At 43.5% G+C, this 26,420-nt stretch overlaps 1 protein-coding gene across 1 annotated transcript in view; it reads left to right on the plus strand.

Annotated features, from left to right (window-relative positions):
• GLB1 (galactosidase beta 1) overlaps positions 1-26,420 on the plus strand; it is a 256,457-nt gene that overhangs the window by 186,634 nt on the left and 43,403 nt on the right. Inside the window, exons 13-14 of the mRNA XM_063452008.1 lie at positions 12,332-12,445; positions 20,049-20,180. Coding sequence (XP_063308078.1) covers positions 12,332-12,445; positions 20,049-20,180 — 246 coding nt within the window. The remainder of the gene's footprint in view (positions 1-12,331; positions 12,446-20,048; positions 20,181-26,420) is intronic.

The raw sequence follows: 26,420 nt of genomic DNA on the forward strand, positions 1-26,420 counted from the left end.
GAGGGGTTGCAAGGAGCAACTCATGCTCATATACATTCACATACATTCATATATACATTTACATCAGCTTGTATATATATACATTTGTAAGGCTTCATATGTTTCCACTTTTTTTAAAAAAAATTTTTTTATTTATTTCAATATTTTCAATAATTGAATAACCCCCCCCTTTTATCCTTTTTCTCCCCCCTTCCCTATACTCCCTCCCTTAATACCGTATTAAACTATTAAAACCGTATAAAAAGGATATATTTGAGTGTTCATTACAATTGTAACTTGCGGTTGATGTCAGTCCATCAAAGTGATGGACCATAAGAGTATGTTCCTTGAGGCACTTTCAAGTGCAAAGTTAATTGATTTCCTCCTTCTGTGTGTTCATGGGTCTTTGGTTCTGGTGTTGGCTGTAGCTTGTAGGTGCCTCTTCTTGGAGCGGTTCTGAGGTGGTAGTGCTTGGGGTTCCTGCCGAGGTGCCTGGAGCTGCAGCTGGTGCTTCGTGCAGTTGTAGGCCCAGTGTTGCCTCGAAGGTTGCCATCTTGGCAGTGTCCTGAAGCATGTAATAGTATTGTCCTTGCTGACCAAGAGCTTAAATAGATATCCCCATCAGTACGCCAAGCCATCTTTGGTCAATGTGGTGGTGAGTGGCTTGAGGTCTCAGCGCTTGGCCAGAGTGGTGGGTGATAGATCCTGGTAAAATATTAGTGTACCTTCGTTGAATTTTGGCGAGCTTCTCCTGGTTGCCACCATGCTGGATTCTTTGGTGGTATAGTAATGTAGGCGCACTATTACATCTCTCTGCACTGTTTGGTTAGGATTGAAGGGTTTCAGGGCTCTGTGGGCCCTGTCTATTGCCAGCTCTTGTGGGGTCGCTTTAGGGAGGAGGGCGAGGAACACGTCCCGCAGCGTGAAGGTAAGTGTTTTTTTTATGCAGGCCTCTGATCCTGATGTTATGCCTTGAGCGGTTATTGAGGTCCTCCATCCCATTTTCAAGCATTACCATAGCACGGCGAGGGCTTAATTGTCTGTGGTGACTGATTTGAGGAGATCTCACCCGAAACGCCCTGTAAATGTGTAAATTATCCCAGTAAAAACAATCCTAATTTACTTACGCGAAGGGAGAATGCACTAGTGATGATGGCACACCGAAAATCTGGTAAGAAGCCTGGGGAGGGGACCCCATCCGTCGCGAATATGCTGGCAACACACAGGCCTCATGCATCCAAAGATGGTGGTGGCCCAGAACGACCGGCCTCCCCTGGCTCCCCATGCCTGCTGGACCGTGAATACTTACCCGAAACTGAGACACAAGACGCGATCCTCCAATCCCTCGCAGAAGTAAAGAGCTTCCTGGCAGCGGAAATAAAGCGCTCCATTAAAGAAGTAAAGGCAGAGATACAGGTGGTGGGCCAGCGCACGGAGGCTCTTGAATGGCGGATGGACCACATGGTCGCAGCCACAGTAATGAACAGCTTACTTACAAGAGTAAACAGAGCTGGAAGAAGCTTCAAATAGATCCAGGTGAAACAATCTCAGAATCAAGGGCCTACCGGAGACTGTAAAGGACTGGGACATTCAGGCAGAACTCACTACGTTATTTAAATCACACTTGCCAGACATCCCGGAGCACCTCTGGACCATAGATAGAGCTCATAGGGCGCTAAGGGCTAGGAGCCCTTCTTACGGACCCCTGAGAGATGTGATCATGAGGTGGCACTTCTTCTCCATAATCCATAATCAAAAGCCGCAGAAATCACAGCTATACCTACGACGGCAGGCCACTACATCTGTTCCAGGATGTTGCCCCAGCCACACTGGCAAGAAGACGGGAATGGAAAACGATTGCACACTTGGTGAGGGCGAAAGGCTACAACTTTGCATGTGGGCACCCCTTTAAAATGCTGGTCTTCAACGGATCAAGACCTGCAGTGCTTCTGCCATCCACAGACCCCAGGACTTTTCTACAGGACATTGGCATAGAGAATAACTCTTATTAACGTCCAGACACGCAAGTGCACCTAAAAATGTTATATGTTACCAGTTTATTGGGATACCAAATTTAAAGGGACTCTCCAGTGCCAGGTAAACAAACCATTTTCCTGGCACTGCAGGTCCCCTCTCCCTCCCACCTCCCATCCCAAGTTGCTGAAGTGGTTAAAATAAAGCCCCTTCAGTGACTTACCTGTATAGAGCGCCGACGTCCCTCGGCGCTGGGTCAGGCTCCGCCTACGCTCCTTGGCGGTGGAGACCTATTGCGCATGCGGCTGACGTTGGTGGGGGAGACCTATTGTGCATGTGCGGCTGGCGTCGGGGGAGACCCAATGCACATGCGCGGCAATGACGCGCAAGCTCATTAGACCTGCCCATAGGAAAGCATTGAATAACCGTGGCAATAATTCCATAGCCAAACACTACCACCCACCTCGCCCCTCCCTTCTTAGGCGGGACCCACTGGGCCCAACATGCTTATCCCCAACCAACTTCCCCCGACAATACGCACTAACACTAGCCAATCGCAGAGCGCCTACAAGGCGAGACAAATACAAAGATGGTAATTTTCAAATCCCGAGCACCCAGAACACATGATAAATACGATCAGTACAAGGACGCGGGTAGGACTTGGGGACAAGGTGAATGTGTTGACTGGATACAAACCCCGTTCTTTCCTCAAATTGAGACAAGTTACTAAATCATAGAAAACAAAAGGGATTATTTTGTACAAATACACCACCGGGAGCGTTGACAGGGTACTCGGCAGCTGGATATCCTTTCCACGAGTGGTGACTCCCACCGCGGAACGGATGGTCACCCCCAATCAGCCTGGTACTACGCAAGACCGGGTTTTAAATCTATTATATCTATTCGGCAAGGGAAACCCCCTACCGCTGAATCCTCACCGTCCCCTAATTTTCCTAAACCTTCCCTCCCACCCCTATCTACCTCCACTTCAGACGCGCCTGTAATACGTCCCTCGGACGAAAAGTCCGCCTAACAAATAAAACTCCTCCCGAGACTTTCGCCGGAACCCACCTCCTGCACTCCCCTCGCCCTTCACCTCCCTCCTCCTATTCCTGGTTGTGTGCTCCCACTTCCCCCAATCTTTCTGTCTAGCCAGGGCACGGAGCGAGCCTAACAGACAGACGACCCCGGGGCGGGGGCCTGGAGACCAGACATTGACCAGTGACACATACGTTGCATAGAGACGTACTGACTTGCCCAACCAACCCTCGGCCAGATGGCCATGCTTAAAATCACATAATTGAATGCCAATGGCCTGAACGTACCAAATTAAATACACCTTCTACTGAGAAAAATAAAAAGACAAAAAAAATCAGATATAGCATTTGTGCGCTCAGCCTGGGCCCAGCTAACTGACTACACATAGACCAGGGCATATGCCTCCAGGTCCCTAGTTAAGAAAAACGGGGTAGAGATATTGGTCCACAAACCCTGCCCATTACTAGCTCTCGCTACCCAAACTAACACCAAAGGCAGATATATAATCCTCACAGTAACCATCCACACCACCACTTATCACTTGATAAACGTCTACACACCCAATCCACCTAATCCTGAATTCTGGGGTCAGTTCGAGTGTACAATACAGGCCCTGTCACACGGGGTGGTCATAATCGGGGGCAATTTTAATTCCACACCATGCACGGTGACAGAGCGTAGTGAAAAAAGGGAAATGCGGAGATCACAGGGCGGAGGGGGTCAGGACAAATTATTAGCAAAATTCATAAACACGGGATTGGTGGACCCATGGGGGCCGGGAACCAGGGATTACACATTTTATTCGGCGGCCCACTCCACGTACTCACAAATAGACCTATTCTTTATAAATCAAGGGGGGCTTTCATGGGTCCAATCCTCATGTATCAATCTTATAACCTGGTCAGACCACGCGGATATCAAACTCACACTACGCGTACCGGGCGCCTGTCCCCCATGGAAATGGAGACTAAACAGCTCACTTATCAAAGACCAAGAGATAGTAAAACAAATACAAGACGAACTGGTAGCATACTTCCAAACTAATTATACGCTGGATCTCCTGCACTCTATAGTATGGGCAGCACACAAAGCGGTCATACGCGGCATATTGATTAAAATAGCAACAAGACTCAAGAAACCGAGAGCAGAAGCCGTATTCGAGCTACAAAAGGCACTCAAGAAGGAGGAAATAAAACTTAAACAGACACCCATGGCCCATGGGCTACAAGAATATAGAGAGCTACGGCACAGGATATGAGATCTGGCGGTGGAAGACTTGGGTAAGGATCTAATCCGAACAAAACATATTTTATGAGCGCTCCAATAAGATGGACACTCTGTTGGCAAATCCTAAGTCAGAATCCCCTTCAGCTGATATAACGCTCATCCCTAAACCTGGAAAAGACGAAACAGACGTGGCGAATTACCAACCTATATCCCTCATCAACTTCGATTTAAAGGTGTTTGTAAAAATTTTGTCAACAAGGCTAAATCCATTACTGGTGACCATGATTTCTGCTGACCAGGCTGGTTTAGTGCCCTTGAGGCAGCTTTATGAGAATACAAGGCAGGGGCAGACATCATATGGTGAGCTTGGAGGACGCAGAGAAGGCGTTTGACAGGGTCCAGTGGCATTACCTTTTTACACTTCTAGAGTACCTACAGATCCCAAAACCATTTATCACAGGAATCAAGGCCCTATACTTGGACCCTAAAGCACAAACAAATGTGCCGGGATCGATCCCGATCCCCTTCAGGCCAGGGATGCCGCTTTCCCCTCTGCTGTTCATCCTCGCATTGGAACCGCTCCTGCATCAGATCCGAACGAACACGAACATAAAGGGGTTGAGGGCAGGGGGGAGAAATAACCTTTATCCGCCTACGCGGATGATGTGCTGATAACACTCACTAACCCACAACACTCATTACCTCACGTGCAGGACTTATTAGGCCAGTGTGGGTACGTATCAGGATATGAGAACAACCTGGAAAAATCTGTGGCAATGCCCATGGGCATGGACCTGGTGGAGGTTGCCCTGGCTCGAATCCAATCACTCAATCAAAATCACATCAAATATATAGGGGTCAGACTCACATCAGACCCTTGTAAACTTTATGCTGAAAACCTCACACCTAGCCTTACATCACTTACTAGAGATCTAGAGAGATGGCAGGAAAAAACAATATCCTGGTTAGGAAGGCTACATGCCATCAAAATGACCCTATTGCCGCGCCTGCTATTTTTGTTTTGCATAGCACCATATATAACTTCATCTGGGCACAAAAGAGACACAGGGTGGCCCGACAGGTACTATATCGGCCAAAGTCAAGGGTCGGATTAGGTCTCCCGAATCTCTACCTGTACTACTTGGCAGCACAACTAGCCCAGGTGGTGACTTGCCACTCTCAGGTGGGATCCCACTGCTGGGTCGAGTTGGAAACCCACCTAATGAGCACCAACCTGCCCCAATTCTGGATATGGGTGCAAAAAAATCGACAGACCAGCCATACGGACCACCTGCCCGGCAATCCTTAAGGCCACTAAACAAGCCTTAAAACACATCCCTTCCCTGATGACCCTGCACAGGATTTAATAAGATCACTCTGGCGGCCAGGCGGGCCATGGCCCAATCATGGCTAAAAACCACCATTCCCATGATTGCTGACATAATAGTGTGTCTCGTATTCATCCGCTTATAAAAATGTGGTTAATGACATTTACTGTCCACACAGGAAAAGTTGTGCCGAGCAGCAACCTAATCCAGAAGGGTTAATGCTGAGCAGCAATTATGCAAATGAAACCTGGTAACTGACTTTGGGGTCAAAGGCCGGTTACAGCCTATCAGATCTAGAGGAGGGGTATTTAGGCCCAGTTCTCATCCTGCTCAGTGTCCTGTCGTGGTTTCCCTTGTGGTTGTCCGAGAGCGCGTTCCTGTTTATAGTTTTCTACCTGTTTTTTTACTTGGGCTTTGTTTATTGACTTCTCTATATTCTGGTATCCTGACTCCTGGCTTTCCACATCGCTGCGTCCCTTTCTGTGTTCCCTGACCTCGGCTAGTATTTTTTACTATTCTATGTACGTTAAATCCAGCCATTCTAAGGACCAGTAATACGTTACTTATTTGTCATCCGTGCTATACAGTTCTACGTGCTGGATCAAACAGTAATCCTGACATTACGACATGGCCATAGATCCTGTAGAACTGTGTCAGCACATAGCTGCTTGCGAGAGGAAATTAGAGGAGAATGATCACCGCATGGATCAATTCGCTTAGGCTTTCAGTACGCTTCTCGCTAGAACGGCGCATCTGCAGCCTGCAGCATCTCCTCCTATAGCACCTCTACCCTGTGTACCTCCACCCACTGTTAATAGGACTCCTAGCATCTCCTTATCGCCATCCCTACAGTTTGATGGCAATATCCAGGAATGCAGGGGTTTTCTTAATCAGGTGGAGTACCATTTTGAAGTCTCACCAGGGTCGTTCCCCACAGACAGAGCAAAAATTGGTTATCTAATGAATCAATTAAAGGGCAAGGCCCTTGCCTGGGTTAATCCGTTGTGGGAGAGTAATCGGAGCATTGCTCATAATTACCAGGAATTCCTCGCCGAATTCAAGCTCACGTTTGATCCATTGGGTAGAGAGGATGACCCCTCCACTGCCCTAATGCACATCAGACAAGGTAACCGGTCTATCTCGGATTATGCTATTGAATTCCGTACCTTCGCTTCTGAGGTAGACTGGACTAACAATAGGTCAGCATTCAAAAATGGTCTCTCAGAGACTATACTAGATGATATAGCCGCTAAAGAATTACCTAAGAGTCTTAACGAAGTTATTACGTTTGTCATGCATATTGATAATAGGTTAAGACTCAGAGAAGTCACCAGAAGCAAGACCAGACGTACGGCTATGTCCCTAGCACCTCAATTCTCTAAACCTGTTTTGTCTCACCTCCCTTGAAAAAGACCTTTGTTGGTCGAAACGTTGCTTGGCGTTGCATTTTTTCCTAATAAATCTGCATACGGTTTCAATTTGGAGTGCCTGTGGTCCTTTCTTCTTTCGTGTATAATTCTGGGATTGCTGGTCCTGATCCGGAGCACCCTTGGCCGCTGGGATTGAGTGCGGTTCCCACCATCTACTTCACCTCCCTGTAAAGTCCAAACCCGAACCTATGCAGTTGGGGGTCACTAGACTGTCGGAGGCCGAAAAACAGTATAGGAGAAGGGAGGGGTTATGCCTATATTGCGGTAGAAAGGGTAATATGATAACTAATTGCCCAGTGCGTCCGGAAAACTTCCGCACCTAAGAACCTTAAGGGGACAGATTTTAGGTGTGATGGAGTTGTCCTCTAACAAAAACAAAAGTAGATTCCTCCTTGAGGTATCTATTTCCCTTGATAACAAGAAGTTTTCTTGCAGTGCCCTAATGGACTCAGGTGCTGCTGGAAATTTTATTGATATCCAGCTTATTAGGGGTAATGAGATACCGGTCAGGGAGAGACCTACGTCGCTAGCTTTAGAGGCTATTGATGGTAGACCACTCACACAACCGCTTATAACCCACAAAACTGTCCCTATTGCGATCTCTATTGGGGCCTCCCATATGGAGGAGATGACGTTTCAGGTTATTACTTCTCCATCATGTCCTATCATATTAGGGTTTCCGTGGCTGAGTACGCACAATCCCTATATTGGCTGGGCTAATGGGGAGATATTAGAATGGGGTAAAGAGTGTATGGGGAGATGTTTAAAACCAGTATTAAAGAGATTGGATACTATTGACCTTCCCACTACCACTCCCCAAACTCCTGGAGTTCCCATACAATACCGAGAACTTCAGGAGGTGTTTAACAAGGCTCAATCCGATGTATTGCCTCCCCACAGAGCATATGACTGTGCCATTAACCTGTTTCCAGGCGCTGTGCCACCTAAGGGGGCAGTTTATGCCTTATCTCCCCAGGAGAGTAAAATAATGGAGGAATACATAAATGAATCCTTGAGCAAAGGGCACATAAGAAAGTCATCCTCACCAGCTGGTGCAGGATTCTTTTTTGTTGAGAAAAAGGGTGGTGAGTTACGCCCTTGCATAGACTACAGGGCACTTAATAAAATCACTGTAAAAAATGCATACCCTATCCCACTCATTTCCGAATTGTTCGATAGACTTCAGGGAGCTAAAGTATTTACTAAGCTTGACCTTAGGAGCGCTTACAATTTGGTTAGAATTAAAGAGAATCATGAGTGGAAGACAGCATTTAATACCCGTAGTGGACACTATGAATATCTGGTTATGCAACGCCCCGGCCGTATTCCAAGACTTTATAAATGATGTACTCAGGGAATTCATTTACTCATTTGTCTTGGTTTATTTGGACGATATTTTAGTGTATTCCCCTGATCTTCAAACTCACCACTCCCATGTGAAACAGGTTCTGCAGACGTTGTTGAAAAATAAACTTTATTGTAAATTAGAAAAGTGCATATTTGACCAGCCTGAAGTCCACTTTTTAGGTTACAACATCTCTGCATCGGGATTTCAAATGGATCCTAAAAAACTAGAGGCTGTACTACACTGGTCATTACCCTCTGGTTTAAAAGCCATTCAAAGGTTTATTGGTTTTGCCAACTATTACAGAAGATTCATCAAGGTATTTTCTTCTGTAATAGCCCCCATCACTAATATGACTCGCAAAGGGGTTAGTAGCACGGTATGGTCCAAAGAGGCTGTGAATGCTTTTGAGACTCTTAAACAAAGATTTGCCTCTGCGGACATACTAAAACATCCCGACACCAGTAAACCTTTTATATTGGAGGTTGATGCATCCGAGACAGGGATAGGGGCTGTTCTCTCTCAGAGAGAAATCTTTTGGAGGGTTCCAAGGACCCCCTGTTAATCATAACCGACCACAAAATTCTGGCATATATAGGGGATGCCAAACGTTTGTCTTCCAGACAGGCTAGATGGTCACTGTTCCTTTCACTTTTTAACTTCCTCATTACTTATAGACCTGGTTCTAAAAATACCATGGCTGATGCCTTGTCCAGGCAATTTGATAATGAGTCAGCTCCGGAACAGGTGACATCTCCTATTATTCCACCAGAGTTTATTATTGCTACTACTGTCCTCTCACTGTCTTCTCCACTGCTTGGCACTATACTGGAGGCCCAGCCTCAGGCGCCCAGTGGTAAACCGTGTGATAAACTGTTCGTTCCCCTATGTGAAAGGGTTAATATCATGAAAGTGTTCCATGACAATATAACTGCTGGACACCCGGGCATCAATAAGTCCACTGCCGCGATCACTAGATCATTTTGGTGGGATTCACTCAGGAAAGATGTAAAGGAGTATGTGCAGGCATGTTCTGTGTGTGTAGTTTCTAAGGTGACTCGTGCACTTCCTTGTGGCCTGTTGCAGCCTCTTCCTGTTCCTGAGATTCCATGGTCCCACTTATCCATGGACTTTATTGTTGAGCTTCCTAGCTCTGCTGGGTTCACTACTATTCTCATGGTTGTAGACCGATTTTCTAAGATGGCTCACTTCATTCCTCTCAAGAAGTTGCCATCTTCGCAAGAATTGGTCCTAATTTTCATACGTGAAATTGTCCGTTTGCATGGCATCGCTCACAATATTGTCTGATTGGGGCTCTCAGTTTGTGTCCAGGTTCTGTGGGGCGTTCAGTAAACAATTGGGGATTGATCTCTCCTTCTCCTCCTTCTACCATCCACAGACCAATGGTACAGCTGAGAGGGCCGACCAGTCATTAGAAGTTTATTTGCATTGTTTAATTAATAGCACACAGGACAATTGGTCCGAACAACTCCCGTGGGCCGAGTTCGCTAGAAACAATGCTGTTCATGACTCCTCTGGGCACAGTCCATTTTTTGTCAATAATGGTAGGCATCCTACAGTTCTCCCTGCGGTATTTTCTGAAACTGCCATTCCTGCTCTGGATGAGCGTCTGGCCTCCATTCGGGATACCTGGGTTAAGGTTCAAACTGCTCTAGGGGCTGCTGCTGAACGCTTCAAACATTTTGCTGATGAGTGTAGGAGTGCCAACCCGGTGTACCAAGTGGGGGACCGGGTTTGGCTGTCATCTCGCAACATCAAGCTTAAGGTCCCTAGCATGAAGTTTGCCCCCAGATTCCTTGGTCCCTATAGAGTGCTTCGTAGGATCAATCCAGTGTCTTACTCTCTGGCTCTTCCTGCATCTTTAGGGATTCCCAACACTTTTCCTGTGTCCTTAGTCAAACCTCTTGTCTGCAATAGAGACACTGTTCCTTGTGTTCCTCCCCCTCCGGTGGTGGTGGATGGTCAGGAGGAGTATGAGGTATCTTCTATCGTTGATTCTAGGTTTTCTCGGGGCACTTTACAGTACTTGGTTGTGTGGAAAGGTTACGGTCTTGCTGATTGTTCTTGGGTTTCGGCTCCTGACCTGCATGCGGGCCCTAAGATCCGCGCTTTTCACACCAAATTTCCTCTCAAGCCTGGTCCTGCCCGCCCGGTGTGCATTCTTCAGGTGGGGGGTGATGTCACGTATTCATCCACTTATAAAAATGTGGTTAATGACATTAACTGTCCACACAGGAAAAGTTGTGCCGAGCAGCAACCTAATCCACAGAAGGATTAATGCTGAGCAGCAATTATGCAAATGAAACCTGGTAACTGACTTTGGGGTCAAAGGCCGGTTACAGCCTATCAGATCTAGAGGAGGGGTATTTAGGCCCAGTTCTCATCCTGCTCAGTGCCCTGTCGTGGTTTCCCTTGTGGTTGTCCGAGAGCGCATTCCTGTTTATAGTTTTCTACCTGTTTTTTTACTTTGGCTTTGTTTATTGACTTCTCTATATTCTGGTATCCTGACTCCTGGCTTTCCTCATCGCTGCGTCCCTTTCTGTGTTCCCTGACCTCGGCTAGTATTTTTGACTATTCTATGTACGTTAAATCCGGCCATTCTAAGGACCGGTAATATGTTACTTATTTGTCATCCGTGCAATACAGTTCTACGTGCTGGATCAAACAGTAATCCTGACAAAGTGAAAGTGAAAGTTACTTACCTAATGGACAAACTCACAGCACAGATTAGGAACTCAGAAAATATTTTCAAAAGATTTAGCAGCTGCGGCAACGCTGAGATCTCGCGAGAGAGTGAACTCTAGCCCTGCAGGCTAGAGTTCACTCTCCACTGGACCACCAGGGATGGCACATAGCAGCAAGGATCCCCCCTCCCTACATAAGGTAAGGGGGGTTCAGTGTGGGGGAGCTCCTCACTCCTCCAGCGTGCCGTTTAGTATGCCGGGGCCAGAATGATGTCATATTCCGGCACCTGGCATTACAGAGTGCGCGCGAGGGAGGAGTGAGAGGCTCCCCCACACTGAACCCCGCCGCCTTCCTGCTCCATCCCCTCTCCTCCGGGCACCGGCTTTTTGTGGCAGAGCAGGCACTAGCCATCAAGGTAAGCAGGTACTTGCTTTGCCTTACCTAATACAGATTCGGGGGCGCCCTGAGGTGGCCAGATGCCCCCCCTGTGACAGGGATCCTCTCGGCGCCCCCACCTTCGGGGACCTTGAGGATCGGGCCGATGCTAGGGAGGGGGCGCTCTCAAGCTCTGTGGCCCCAGACAGGGGGAGGCCACCAGGAAAAACAGTTGAGGCAAACAGTTTATATTAATTAATTAACCATTCATTGAGACAATTTATATTATGCAATCAGTGGTACTGTTGTGGATTACCATTGTGGTGGGAGAGGGGCATCATGCTTGGCAGCCTGATAACCACATAATGCACAGGCAATGTAAAACTGACAAATATACATTAAAAAATGCATGGTGGCCATTCTGACCCCAGTTTTCTCCTTATACATTGCAGTTCTTCTCACTGCTTACACACAAATCACCTCAACTGGAAACCACAGAGTTAATACCGGCACCCTCAGACTAAACACCAGTGTCTGCACTCCCCAATAGCAGTATTTTGTGTTTGCTGTATACAAAGGTTTGAATTGCAAGGCATGCAGGGGACAATTCCCAAAGCAAACTTTGGGAACAAAACTATCCCTGCTTTTTGTTCTGTTGCTTGGGCATCTCAACCAGGCCCAGCAATGGCAGTCTTGGAAGCTAAAAACACGTTGAAACAAACCGTGCACATTAACCATGCTTGCTAAAGAATCCGCTTGGACCTGCTAAAGAATCAGCTTGCTGGTTATATTCTTTAAGGGCTCCTTATAAAAAATAAAATAAAAAAAATAACATATCCTGGCTTTATGCCTATATTTTTTGTCAAATTGTGTTTTCGGTTTGTTTGAATAGTGGTTTTCTTACGTTACATTTTATCATTCATTTCTAGTACTTTGGTTTTGTGCTGTACAGAACTAAATTGCCAGAGACTTACAGTGATCCAGCACTACTGACTACATTCATTAATGGAATCCGTGATCGTGCCTATGTGGCTGTTAATGGGGTAAGAATATATTTTTGGTAATTGTACATATTGTATATTGAGAAATGTATCACTCCCATTAGGTTTAAAGAGGTACTCAGGTAATGAATTTACTTGCTAAACATTTTGCATGCTAAATGTAGTCAGCCTTACAATAAGTACCCATGACTACTAATATGATAGTAAATGTACCAAAAATCAGTGAATAAAGCTCTGTTTTTTTTCCAATTTTTACTATACTTTTTTCCCTCAGAGTGCTCATCAGGTACTGTAGAGGGCTGTTCATTCTCTACAGAGCATGACTTGTGTTTATTATTCAGAAATAAATGTGATCCTCTCGCACAGTACAGCACAGTAAACAGTGAACCTCATTCACACTACAGCAAAGAATTGATGTCAACTAGAAACTAAGTAGAAGGATGATGAGGGTAACTTAAATGAGACTTAGAGATGAGCGAGATAAAGCTGGAACAGGATTGTAAAGAGGAACCTGAACACAGACAAAACAACGCGGTTCACCAGGTGTACTTTGTTACACTGGGCCCCATATGGTCTTGTTAGAGTACAACTTCCATAAACCTTAAAGGAGTTATTAAATTTCTAATGATAGAAATTAAAGTGCATTACAGATTAGTATACATCCGTGTAAGAAAGCTGTTGGCTTGTTGCACAGGTTATTAGACCCAATTAAATGAATACCTGAATTGCCCTAACAACATGGTTCTTGCTTAAGTTCTTCTGCAATGATCTTCCAAGGCCCTGTCCATTTTCATCCTTCTTCACCCCATTGCAGTTCCAAGCTCCACTCCGTGATCCTGCCTCCCTTTTCCTAGTCACTTATAGCTGATGTGATTTGCAAAAATCTCTGCAGCTATAAGCCTACCCCTCATTCATATACTTCAGAGGAGGAATATATCAGTCTCATTGTTTGCCCTGTGTGCAAGTACAGTTTGTGTGTGTGTGAGTGTGTTTGTCTGTGCATGCTTTTAGATGCATTCTGTCGATGTATTCTCTTTTTGCAGGTCCCTTCACAATGTTCCGTGAAAGAGTTGTCAGCACAAACTTATATAGAATCATGTATTAAACTAGGGATTAACGGTATCATTATGCTAATGGTGTGCTGTTCTCTGCTTGACCAGCACCTCCATTCATGTTTCTTATGATAGTGCTGCTGAGTGATGAACTACAAGTCCCAAAATATCTGCTGACCACGCCTAGTAAACATAATGGGGTTTCTAATATTGACTGATAGCCATCAGCTGCTTCCAAGTCTCGGCAGAACTCACTGCAAGTAGCCTGTTGCATATATTTAATGCATATAGAAAACAAGAGAACATAGTCTGTCCTGGTTAGAAAAGATCCTTAATAAACTTTACACATTAAATATAACATTTAATAGATATTCTTAAAAAGGTAAAAAACCTTAGAACATGGGAATACAGGGGGTAGGAGAAATATATATACAGGACATAGAAATATATTCAGAAAAAAATGTACCTTAACTAAGGAGGCAGGGAGGAGAATAATCAATTGTAAATTCTCCAAATGTAACCAGGAGTTGTTAAATACAGATCAAAAGAATAGTTCTTTTTTAATAAAGTCAACTGGAGAAAAGTAACTACCTAAAAGTATGTATATATCTGTAGCAATTATAGAGAAGGTAAATGTCTCTTATATGAGCAAAAATAGAGTAGAGGGAGAAGGGAGATATCACCTAAATGTCTAGTTTGGATAAGATCAAACAACTTGTGAATTCCTATCTCAAACCTCTATAAGAGATCAAAAGCAACAAAGTAATAGTGTATACAATTAATTGAATATAATATTGTAACGGACCGTTTCGCTCACAAGGGGATAAAAAACATTTAGGCGATAATCCCCTTTTCACAGACAGGCACAGCTACTGTAAAATCACCAAAACTCACGAATTGCAAACTGTACAAATTCACCAACTCCCGAACTGCAAACACACGAACCCTGGAATCAGCCGAACAGGAAAAGCATACAATCCGCTTACACTCCTGGCAGTCAGCATACAATCCAATTCCCCCAAAAACGAGACGACACATTGGTTTGAGGGTCAAGCAGAATCTGTTTTACTGAGGGCTACCTGCCCAGTATTTATGCAGGTCTCCCACTTGGTGGACACTCCCCTAAGGGACCAAATGGGAGACTGAAACCACAGACAGACATGTATCACTTTAGTACACACAGCCACAATGCTTTCCCACAATGCATCCTGGCTTCCTCCTCTCTGTCCTGGAGATAATTGGAGAAGTAATTCAATTATCTCCCAGGACAAAGGAAAAACTCCATTACACACGTGGGGACACAAAGACAGACTATCACTTTAAAATACATAAAGACACATTTTATACATAAAACACAGACATGTAACATATCCCCAGATAGCCCAGGTCTGAGTGCACATTATTAGGTGAATGGCACTCAGACCACACAAATACAGTTTAATTGCCATGGAGCCAAAGTCTTTAATTACACTAATATGCTCCATGGCATGGCTATCTGGGTTAAAACATTCACATAAAACAAACTACCGAATTTACATGCATTCGTTTAATCCATACGAATTAGAACCAGGGGCTGGAGGTTCAGCGGTGCCTGCCCGTAAAAGTGTCTGGGTTTGGTGCATGAAAGCCAGGCAGAAAAGCGCTGGCTGCCCGTGGAGCTCGGGGAACACCGCCACCTAGCGGCCGCTAAGTGTAACAGCGGCCACCCAGTAACAATCAATTAAGCTGCGGTTAACCGCAGCTTCAGGGAGGTAAATTGGCAGCACACTCCAGCTTCTGGGTGGCCAATTAACAGCGCCGGCCGGCTTCCCACGGCTCTGGGGAGGTTGTTAAACGGCTGTTTGTTCGGTAGATGGAATCTACCGAACTGCTGTGCAGAAAGGGAGAAATAAATCCTTCTGCACAGCAAAATTAACCCTTTAGCTGTCGGTCCATAATCTAAAGGCAGCAGGCGAGCAACCAGGCTTCTCCAGTTCACAGTGGCGAAGTTGGTTTCGCCACAAATATAAACTATGAACTTGGGTATCTGATCTTAGAAGTGCGTGGGTTAACTAAACTGAAATGTAGCCTGTGCTGATCAGTAGGTATAACACATAGAAGCCCCAATCAATATCACGGTTATTTAAGATGTCCATTTAGTAAAGTCTTGCGGTGGATAAATACAGATTTCTATCAGTTATGTATAACCCAAAGTCTTAGCCTTCGAGGGCACCTTATCTAATACTCAGCTATCGATTTCCTAAGTATAATGGTTTCTATTGGTGCACTAACTGAACTCTTGCCCTGGCAGCCCCTAAAATCTTGCCTACCTTTAACAAGGGTACACACAAAATCAGATATAAGAAAATTTTAAATAAGTTTGCTAAAAAGGTCAGAGTAGGTAAGGGGTTGATTTAGCTAAGGGTAAGGAGTGCAGCTGAGCCCTGACGCACGTTTCGCCGGTAAGTCGGCTCTTCAAGGGGGTTGATGTGCGTTTTGCCGGTATAGTGGCTCTTCAAGGAGGCCCTTGAAGAGCCGCCTTACCAGCAAAAGGCGCGTCGGGGCTCAGCTACACTCCTTACCCTTAGCTATATCCAATTTCCTTCAAGGGTTACCCCCTCTAATCTGTCCTAAAGATAGTTTCTATATATACTAGCAGCTTCCTATAGCTTTCTCTCTTTTTTGCTATTTAATGCATATATTTATGTTTACAATAAATTAAAGAGACACTATAGTCAACAGAACAATTATGCATATTGTATTTGTTCTGGTGAGTATAGTCAGTCCCGGCAAGCATTTGCAGCAAACACAATTTTTTCTGAGAAAAGACAGTGTTTACATTACAAGGATACCTCCACTGACAGCTTCTCAGATGGCTACTTTAATAAATACCACGGTCAGTGTGCCCTTTAATAAATACCACAATAATTTTTCTCTTTAATAATAACATTTAGTGTGCCCATTAATAAATACCACAATGTGGCCACTAATAAATAGCAAAGTCAACATGCCCATTAATAAATACCACAGTCAGTGTGCCCATTAATATATATCACAGTGATGCACAGACACACACGGACAAATACAGACATGCAGTCACAATGTGTATTGGGCTGTCTGTATTTCTGAGTATGTCTGGCATTGTCTACCTGAGTAGGTATCTGAGAGTGTGTGTCTGACAGTGCGTATTCTTGTGCTTGAATGTATGTCTCTGTGACCGTGCATGTTTGTGTCTGGGGCCGTATGTGTGTGGGGTAACTGCTTGCAGTGTGTTGTGTGTATGAGGGGCTGTTTGTGGCCTTTGCGCATTGTGTTTATGAGGAAACTATGTTTCATGACTGTGTGTGTATGATTACTGTCTTCAGAGGATGACTGTGACAGGGTGGGTACAAGGGTAACTGTTGAAGGTGAGTGTGACAGGGCCAGAGGGGTGAATGAGACATGGTTGGGCGGCGAGTGTGACATGGTTGTAGGAGGGAGTGTGACAGAGCAAGAGGAGGTAGGTGTGACAGGATTAGGGTGGTGTGGCATGGTTGGGGGGTGAGTGTTACCGGATTGTGGTGAATGTTGCATGGTTGGAGGAGGGAATGTGACAGGGAGAGGGGAGCTGAGAGTGACACAATTAGGAAAGGTTTAGGTGACAGGGTGAATGTGTTTGAGGGGTGAGTGTGACATAATTGGAGTGGTTAATGTGATAGGGTGAGTGTGGCATGGTGATGGAGGAGGTGTGTGACAGGGTTGGGGGTGAGTGTGACAGTGTGAGAGAAGATGAGTGACAGGATCAGGAGGGGTTAATGTGATGGGGTGAGTGTGGCAGAGCTATGGGAGGTGAGTGTGGCAGGACTGGGGAAGTTAATGTGAGTGTTGATTTGAGTGTGGCAGGGAGAAGGAGGGGTGAGAGTGTGTTGGAGGTGACCGTATGCGTGAGGGAGGGTGACAGAATGTGAGCGGGTGACATTGTATGTGAGGGAGGTGACAGTGGTGTACTTATGTGTAGTGTTAGTGTTGGAATGCAGGGGTGTATTTGTGTGCAGAGTTGGTGTTGTAATGTAGGGGTGCATGTGCCAGTCGTGGGTCGTGGTAGGGTGGTTGTGGGGGTGGGGATGGCAAAATACAAAGGGGCCCGGCCGTGGGAACAAAATAAAAAGGGTCCGGGCTGCTGCAATATTAAAGGGCCCCTTATTAAAGTGTTGCGGAATAACTGGGCCCAGGGCAGCTGCCCCTTTTGCCCCACCTTAACCCTTTAAGTCCAGAGGGCGTACATTTACGTCCTTTTTAACCCCTTAAGGACCAAACTTCTGGAATAAAAGGGAATCATGACGTGTCACACATGTCATGTGTCCTTAAGGGGTTAAAGCGGCTCTAAACGTAAATGTACGCCCTCCGTTTTTTTTTCACTTACCCGGTCGCTGGCGATCCCACGCCGGCGATCGCGGTTGGGGGGAGTCCCAGGGAGCCCCCCGCGGCACCTCCGTCCTCTTCAGCCCCCCCGGGCCATGTGAGAGTGAGGTCTTTGGGGGACCTCACAATCAGATGGCCGGGATAGCTGGCTGCAGCAATGCCAGCAGGAGGACTAACTGTAATGACAGTTAGTCCCCCTGCTGGCTGAAATCAAATAAAAAGAAATTAAAATAAGTGTAAAAATAAATAAATATATACTTAGATCATATATATATATATATTATATATATATGATCTAAGTATTTATATACACATATACATACACACACATACACTGTCTAGGTGTATTTTAATATTAATATATATATATAATTATATATATATATATATTAATATCAAATTACACGTGGACTGATACTGATTAAATATATATATATAATTATTGTTATATATATATATTTATATATAATATAAAAAAATAAATCTGTAAATACGTAAAAAAAAAATAAAAAAAAAATAATTAAAAATAAAATATTAAAAAATATATAGATGTGTTTTATTTCGTTCTAACTGTATTGTGATATTAATATATATATATTTATATCAAAATACACGTAGAACGAAATAATATATATATCTATATACATAAATATATACGTATATATCACTATATATATAAAAATATTAAAAAAAAAAATATATATATATATATATATACGTATATATACACATGTATATATATACATATATTAATTCTACACATATATTTATGTAATCATTTTACATAATTAGGTATCCTAATTAATTAAAATTAGCGGGACCTGCCTGACAACCCATGCCGAAAGTATAGGGAATTTAATTTGCTAGCACTATATTTAACCCTATAACTTTCCAAGACACCATAAAACCTGTACATGGGGGGTACTGTTTTACTCGGGAGACTTCGCTGAACACAAATATTAGTGTTTCAAAACAGTAAAATGTATTGCAACGATGATATCGCCAGTAAAAGTGAAGTTTTTTGCATTTTTCACGCACAAACAGCACTTACATGGACGATATTATTGCTGCAATACTTTTCACTGTTTTGAAACACAAATATTTGTGTTCAGCGAAGTCTCCCGAGTACAACAGTACCCCTCATGTACAGGTTTTATGGTGTTTTCAAAAATTACAGCGTCAAATATAAGGCTTGTGTTTCATTTTTTTCACATTAAAATTCGCCAGATTGCTTACGTTGCCTTTATGACCCCATGGTAGCCCAAGAATGAAAATTACCCCTATGATGGCATACTATTTGCAATAGTAGACAACCCAAGGTATTGCAAATGGGGTATGTCAAGTCTTTTTTAGTAGCCACTTAGTCACAAACACTGGCCAAAATTAGCGTTTTTTGCATTTTTCACACACAAACATATACTAACGCTAACTTTGGCCAGTGTTTGTGACCAAATGGCTACTAAAAAAGACTGGACATACCTCATTTGCAATACCTTGGGTCGTCTACTATTGCAAATGGTATGCCATTATGGGTGTAAATTTATTTCCTGGGCTACTATACAGTCTCAAAGGCATCGTAACCAATCTGGCGAATTTTAATTTCAAATGTAACACGCTATATTTGACCCTGTAACTTCCCAAAACACCATAAACCCTGTACATAGGGGGTACTGTTTTACACGTGAGACTTTGCTGAATACAAATATGTGTATTTTATTGCAGTAAAAGCAAACAGTATTATGACATTGACAGTTAAAATGTCATGTAGAACTAAAAAAATCAAAAAAATCTTATTTTCTCCCATTTTTTTCATATTAAATTATGTTTCATAGCTAAATATTTGATATTAAATGAAAGCAATGAAAGCCCTGTTTCCCCTGAATAAAATGATATATAATAAGGGGGGGTGCATTTAATATGAAAGAGGTGAATTACGGTTGGACAGACATATAGCACAAATGCCAGGTTTTGTATACATTTTGTTTCGTTCACAACTTGTACATTTGGCTGCAGTCTTAAGGGGTTAAAGACGGCCCTGTATACAATTATTTCTTTGTTCCAAGAATTGCCTTCATTTAATATAACCAAAAAAAACTGTCCTGCACTATTTTTTGATGTCACAGTCCTCATTAAAAATATCATAGCTTTTTGAGTTGTATATGTATGTAAACGTATGTTCGCGGTTTCAGCTATTTTATGACTTCAAATTTTAGGTTACTCAAGGCATACTGGAAAGAGACAAAGTGATGTCCATCAATATTACTGGAATCAAAGGCTCCCAGCTGGATTTGCTTGTGGAAAGTATGGGCAGAGTTAACTTTGGGAGATTCAATAATGACTTCAAAGTGAGTATGAAAAGTACAATAAATGGTGTTTTGAACATTCTTGACTTGATGAGAGAGCAATATAAAAGTCTGAACATTTGACAGCACTGCTGTAACATTTAGCACACCCCTTTAAGCTACATAACTCACAGGGTAATTAACTAAACCTTGAAATTTTAGCAAATTCAAATTGTGTAGCTGAAGATAAAATAGCTGATTTTAAAAAAGCACTTCATACCAGCTACAGTTACAACAATTTTTGCTTCAGTTTAGCAGTTATGATTTAATGTATTACAATACATAGTTTAGGAAACAACGTGCCTGTCAGCTGTCTGCCATGTGCTCACACTTGAAATAGTTACTGGGGTTTGGCAATCCCCAGGGTGGTGTGCAAAATCACTGATTGTATGCTTTAGATTTGACTTTTCTGAGACTGTACAACAACTTTTACATAATGAGGCAAACATAATTGTTACAAACCCTTAAAGGAATGCTACACATTTTTTTTTTATATATATAATTTAGTAGATATACCCCCAATTAAAACCTGCAAACATTTATTAATGAAAGTCTCTGCTGGGGAATACTACAAAATTAGGTTTTCAGTAATCATGTGTATGTACTCGCAGCTTTCCACTGCATCTCAGCTGTATTATATCTCATTGAAAAGGGGGGATGGCAGGTGCATGCTAGCCTAGAGCACCTGCCACTCCTGTTAGCACCGTTAGCTTTAGACCCAACATAAGAGGTTGAAACCCTTTCTGGCTGTCTTATATACAAATCTAAAAATATAATTTCTATTATAGGCACTTTTATAAACTCAAATAGTAACAATAACAAGTGCGTAGTAAAAGGGCGCTATAATTTCCACAAAGATACATAAAAACCAAACAAAAAAGGTGGAAAGCGCACGTATATGTGTCGGTATAAAACCATAAACAGTGAGCACACTTTAATAAAGTGTAAAAAAGGATAAAAATACCCTGTAATAGTTCTCCCATATGTCTGGAAAAGAGAATGCTCAACATAGGGCAATATAGGCATATACAGGAATGACAGAGAATATTGTATATACAGAAATTGTTTTCACATCTCACTCACATTTTTCTGAGCCTATGCATTACTGGCTCAAGTAATACAGCGTAGTAGGAGTGTGGTTATTCCAATAGTCAGGATCACAGTCTGATATCCTCTCAGGGAGAGATGAATATAGACAAATACCAAGTGAAAAATGAAACCTGTTTATTTAAATAACAAAGACATAAAAGTCCTTACATGTAGGAACACTTTGTGTAGCAGTAGATCCTAAAAGTACAACGCGTTTCAGCTAGTTTAGCCTTCCTCAGGTAAAAAATTACAGTCTCTGTAATTCCTGTTCAAATATCATGTAGTTGGTGCCAAAATCCACTACTGGTCCGCCTCGTGTTTCGTCTTTTCTGGTATTCAGAATTACCGCTTCCGTTTTCCGGCGGATGTTCATGACGCCATCTTACATTTCCCAAATGTGTCAGTCTTATTGTCCAGTACTCCAGTTCCACCGGAAATAGTTATCAGACATTTTATATTTTGTCAACTTGATTAACTTAAACATGTGTAGAGCAAATATATGTTACTGGCGGCCATTTTAGAAATGGGATACATACATATAAACAATGGGAAAATGAATAAGGGAAAAAGAGAGAGAAAAAAGGAATTAAATATATGATCTTATATACATAAAATAAACATCAGGAAAAGCTTAATATAAATAGATACCGTATATACTCAAGTATAAGCCGACCCGAATATAAGCCGAGGCTCCTAATTTTACCCCAAAAAACTGGGAAAACGTATTGACTCGAGTATAAGACTAGGGTGGGAAATGCAGCAGCTACTGGTAAATTTCTAAATAAAATAAGATCCTAAAAAAATTATATTAATTGAATATTTATTTACAGTGTGTGTATATAATGAATGCAGTGTGTGTGTATGAGTAGTGTGTGTGTGAATGAAGTGTGTGTATGAGTGCAGTGTGTGTGTGTATGTTGCAGAGCCTTGGTGGGGGGTGGACATTTTTATTATTATTTTTTTTAAAATTATTTTAATAATTTTTTTTTAATTATTAATATTTTGAAAATATTTTATTTTATTATTATTTTATTTTATTATTATTTATTTTTTTCGTCCCCCCCTCCCTGCTTGATACATGGCAGGGAGGGGGGCTCTCACTCCCTGGTGGTCCAGTGGCATTGGCAGTTCAGTGGAGGGCGGCTGGCAGGAAGCACGGCGCGGAGGAGAAGGGAGCTGACAGGAGCTGCAGCAGAGGTAAGTAAACGCTCCCTGCAGCCCCCACAGCCCCCAGTCTGTATTATGGCAATGTAAATTGCCATAATACAGACATTGACTCGAGTATAAGTCGAGTTGGGGTTTTTCAGCACAAAAAATGTGCTGAAAAACTCGACTTATACTCGAGTATATACGGTATCTTAGGATGATCACAATTTAAAAACCTGTATTCGTTTTTAGTTAAAATTCCTTTTTCTCATCAAAGTTTGATACATTTCTTCATGATTATTGGAAATGGGGTATGTCCAGTCTTTTTTAGTAGCCACTTAGTCACAAACACTGGCCAAAATTTGAATTTTTGCATTTTTCACACACAAACAAATATTAACGTTAACTTTAGCCAGTGTTTGTGACCAAATGGCTACTAAAAAAGACTCGACATACCCCATTTGCAATACTTTGGGTTGTCTACTATTGCAAATGTTATGCCATTATGGGTGTAAATTTAATTCCTGGGCTTCTATACAGTCTCAAAGGCAAAGTAACCAATCTGGCGAATTTCAATTTCAAAAGGAACGTGCTATATTTGACCCTGTAACTTCCCAAAACACCATAAAACCTGTACATAGGGGGTACTGTTTTACACGTGAGACTTTGCTGAATACAAATATGTGTATTTTATTGCAGTAAAAGCAAACAGTATTATGACATTGACAGTTAAAATGTCATGTAGAGGGGGGCGTGGCCGGACGTCGAATGGAGCAGGCAGCACACTGAAAGAGCTCCGCAGCCCAGGGCTCTTAAACGCGGCTAAAACCAATTTCTTTTTGGCTACTTCCCGATCGACCAACACGAACCTACGATGTCTCAACACCGCACTAAAAAAGGCGCAGACACAAAAGACAAAGCAGCCTTCTTTGCGGCCAGACCACCGCACCCAAAGCAGGCCGATGTACAGGCCCAAGATGGCGCCGAGCCTGATCCCCATGCAGACCTTACCGGCGCACAAGAAGCTGACACTGACACCCCGCTGACCCAGAACCTGCTGCAAAAGATGTTAGACGCGGCAGTCTTGCGGATGCAAGCGTCGTTCACAATGGCTCTCGCGACCATCAGAAACGACATTACTGACCTAAACGCACGAGCCTCCCAACTAGAGGAGAAGATGGAAGAAAATCTTACGGCCCACTCAGCCCTTGAAGACCGAATGGACGAGATGGAGAAGAGGCTGTCTCTACACGATGCTAAAATCACGGACGCAGAGGATAGGTCCCGCCGCAATAATATCAGGCTCAGAGGAGTCCCAGAGGACGTGGAAGCTCAGGACTTAACGGCCTACACCATGGAGCTGTTCCGAGCGGTCTTACCGGACATACCTGCTGACATGCTGTTATTGGACCGCATTCACAGACTCCCCAGGCCGCAACACCTGCCACCATCCACGCCTCGGGACGTGCTCATGAGGCTCCATTACTACCATACCAAGGAACAAATCCTCAGAGCCCACAGAGCAAAAAAGGACCTACCTGACAAATTTAAATCCATCCTTCTATTCACAGACCTGTCGGCGGAAACACTCCGACGGCGAAGATCCTTCAAACCAGTCGCAGAAGCTCTCAGACAACATCGTATCCCCTACAGATGGGGCTACCCAGCGAAACTCCTGATCACCAAAGGAGGGAAGCTTCTCACAGCCGCCTCGCCGAGAGATGGCCTAGAGCTCCTGCACAAATGGGACATAGCTCCGAACCTACCAACAGCAGGCCCAAGCAAGACACCAGGCGCCGACAGACGCCCACAGAGACAGCGGCGTGCTACATCGAAAGAAGGCGACCACTAAACTCACCCGAAACAGCAAGTGTTTAAATATGTTTGGCAATGTTTTACTTAATGTCTGTTTACGTCTTAGCCTAACTTCATCCCCGTGGGGTTAACACGTTTAAGGCAACCTCTAAATGTATGATATAGTACTAAACAAAAACAAAAAATACAAAAAAAAAGTACGTTTCAGTTGTTAAAACAAAGAAAAAAAGAAAAAAAAATATAACAATTATAATAATTACCAATTAAAACATAGAAAGGACTAAATAATAATAAAAAAAAAAGAAAAAAAAAATATTAAAGAAAATACAGTGGCAAGATAACCGATCCTCCGGATCAGCCACGTTTAAACTCCAAGTTGCATTCGTTCCGAGGTTAGCCCCAGAGATGCCATAAGAAGTTGCGGTACTATACATGGACCGCTTAACGGCTTAATGAGGCACAGTAGCACCCCTAGGTTAAACGCTCCCATTTCAACTACACACGTGAACTCCTGCCGCACCTGTCCCCACATATAAATGTACTGAACTGCAATGTGTATATACAGGTTGTGACAACGAGCATGGACAGATATGTAATGGACTTACCCAGTCCACAATCTTCAGAACAGTACATGCAATGTCTAAACTGTAATCAGTATACAAGCTTGTTCCCCCTGTACCAGCCAGTCATGTCTGGGACACATATAGGCACACTCGGACAGGACACGAATAGTCCTACATCATGCCTAACAGAGACAACATGGGAACGCCAACCAGTGCCCTCTTGGTCACACGAGCACCAGCCGCCTCCACCACGAAGTTAATAGCGGTACCCCACCCCTCACGATACGAATGTCCAACATGGCATCTTGTCGCATGACCCGGAGAGCATGCACCAACAGTGACTCCCTAAAGTAGAAATAACTTACCATTGCCTAATGATACACCCACGATAGCTATAGACAGACTGACCCAGCACTCAGCCGCAAATTTTCCCCCACGGTGGCGCCCAAAGATAAGGCGCGAACCGAGCGCAAGCACACACTTGCTGGTACAACACACCTATAGGGATCGGCCTCAATCCAGTGGGCCCTAGATTGCTGTCAGCTGGATCCGACCCGACCGCACTACCCCCACTTACGAAGTGCCACCCCGGCACATACCCTTGAAAGTACCTAACGTACTGGGTTTTTTTTCTCTCTTCCTCAGTTCACTGTTTATCTGTTTGCCCCCTGTTTTTGTACATATACACAATACCCTCTTAGTTTCACCCTTTGGCACCGAGACACAAACTAAACTAGACGAAGTTCTTACTTAAGTGGGACTCCCTGAGACTCCACAGGTCGACTCTAGCCCATCTGACTTGCCGTGGCCACCGAGCCTTAAGATACTGAGCCCACTTACCAGACTAACCCACCAACTACTCACGTAACATCACCCCGACTTCCAAGTCATAAGTTAAAAAAAATAAAAAATAAATAAACACAAAAAAAAAAATATATAAAAAAAAAACCCGATAAAAATAACAAGGGAAAAAAAAAATAAACAAAATAATAAAAAAAAAAAAAAAGGGACAGACAATAATAATTTTTTGATAATTTTTCCCACAACAGAACCTCCACCCCCTACACCAAACCCGACGTCCCTCCCCTAGCAACGACGATGAAAATATATACACACAACGTTCGGGGCCTGAATACGCCCCATAAGGGAGACGTTCTCCTCAAGGAGGTCCACAATTCATACGCAGACATTATATGCCTGCAAAAAACCCATTTCAAACATGGCTCTACACCCATACTAGGGCTCAAACACTTCCCCCACCAATATCATGCCACATCTCCATCCAAGAGCAAAGGAGTATCGATCATGATAAGCAACACCCTGGCCTTCGACCAAATAACAACCCAGCTAGACCCGCAGGGAAGATACATTATTCTCATCTGTACATTAAACAACAACACATACACAACAGTTAACTCTTACTTCCCGAACGAGAACCAGCCAAGCTACATGGCCTCACTATTAGACAAAATCGAACAAATTCAGATGGGCACCCTGATCCTTTGTGAGGATTTTAACCATGTCCTCGACCCAGTCACAGACTCCACAGCCGTACACACTCACAAGAGGAATAAGGCCCTACACAAACAATGCTCCTCTCTGAACAAAACGCTAGCATCACATAGGCTTT

This window comes from Pelobates fuscus, chromosome 4, assembly GCF_036172605.1.
Source record: "Pelobates fuscus isolate aPelFus1 chromosome 4, aPelFus1.pri, whole genome shotgun sequence".
In the NCBI taxonomy this organism is placed as follows: domain Eukaryota; kingdom Metazoa; phylum Chordata; class Amphibia; order Anura; family Pelobatidae; genus Pelobates; species Pelobates fuscus.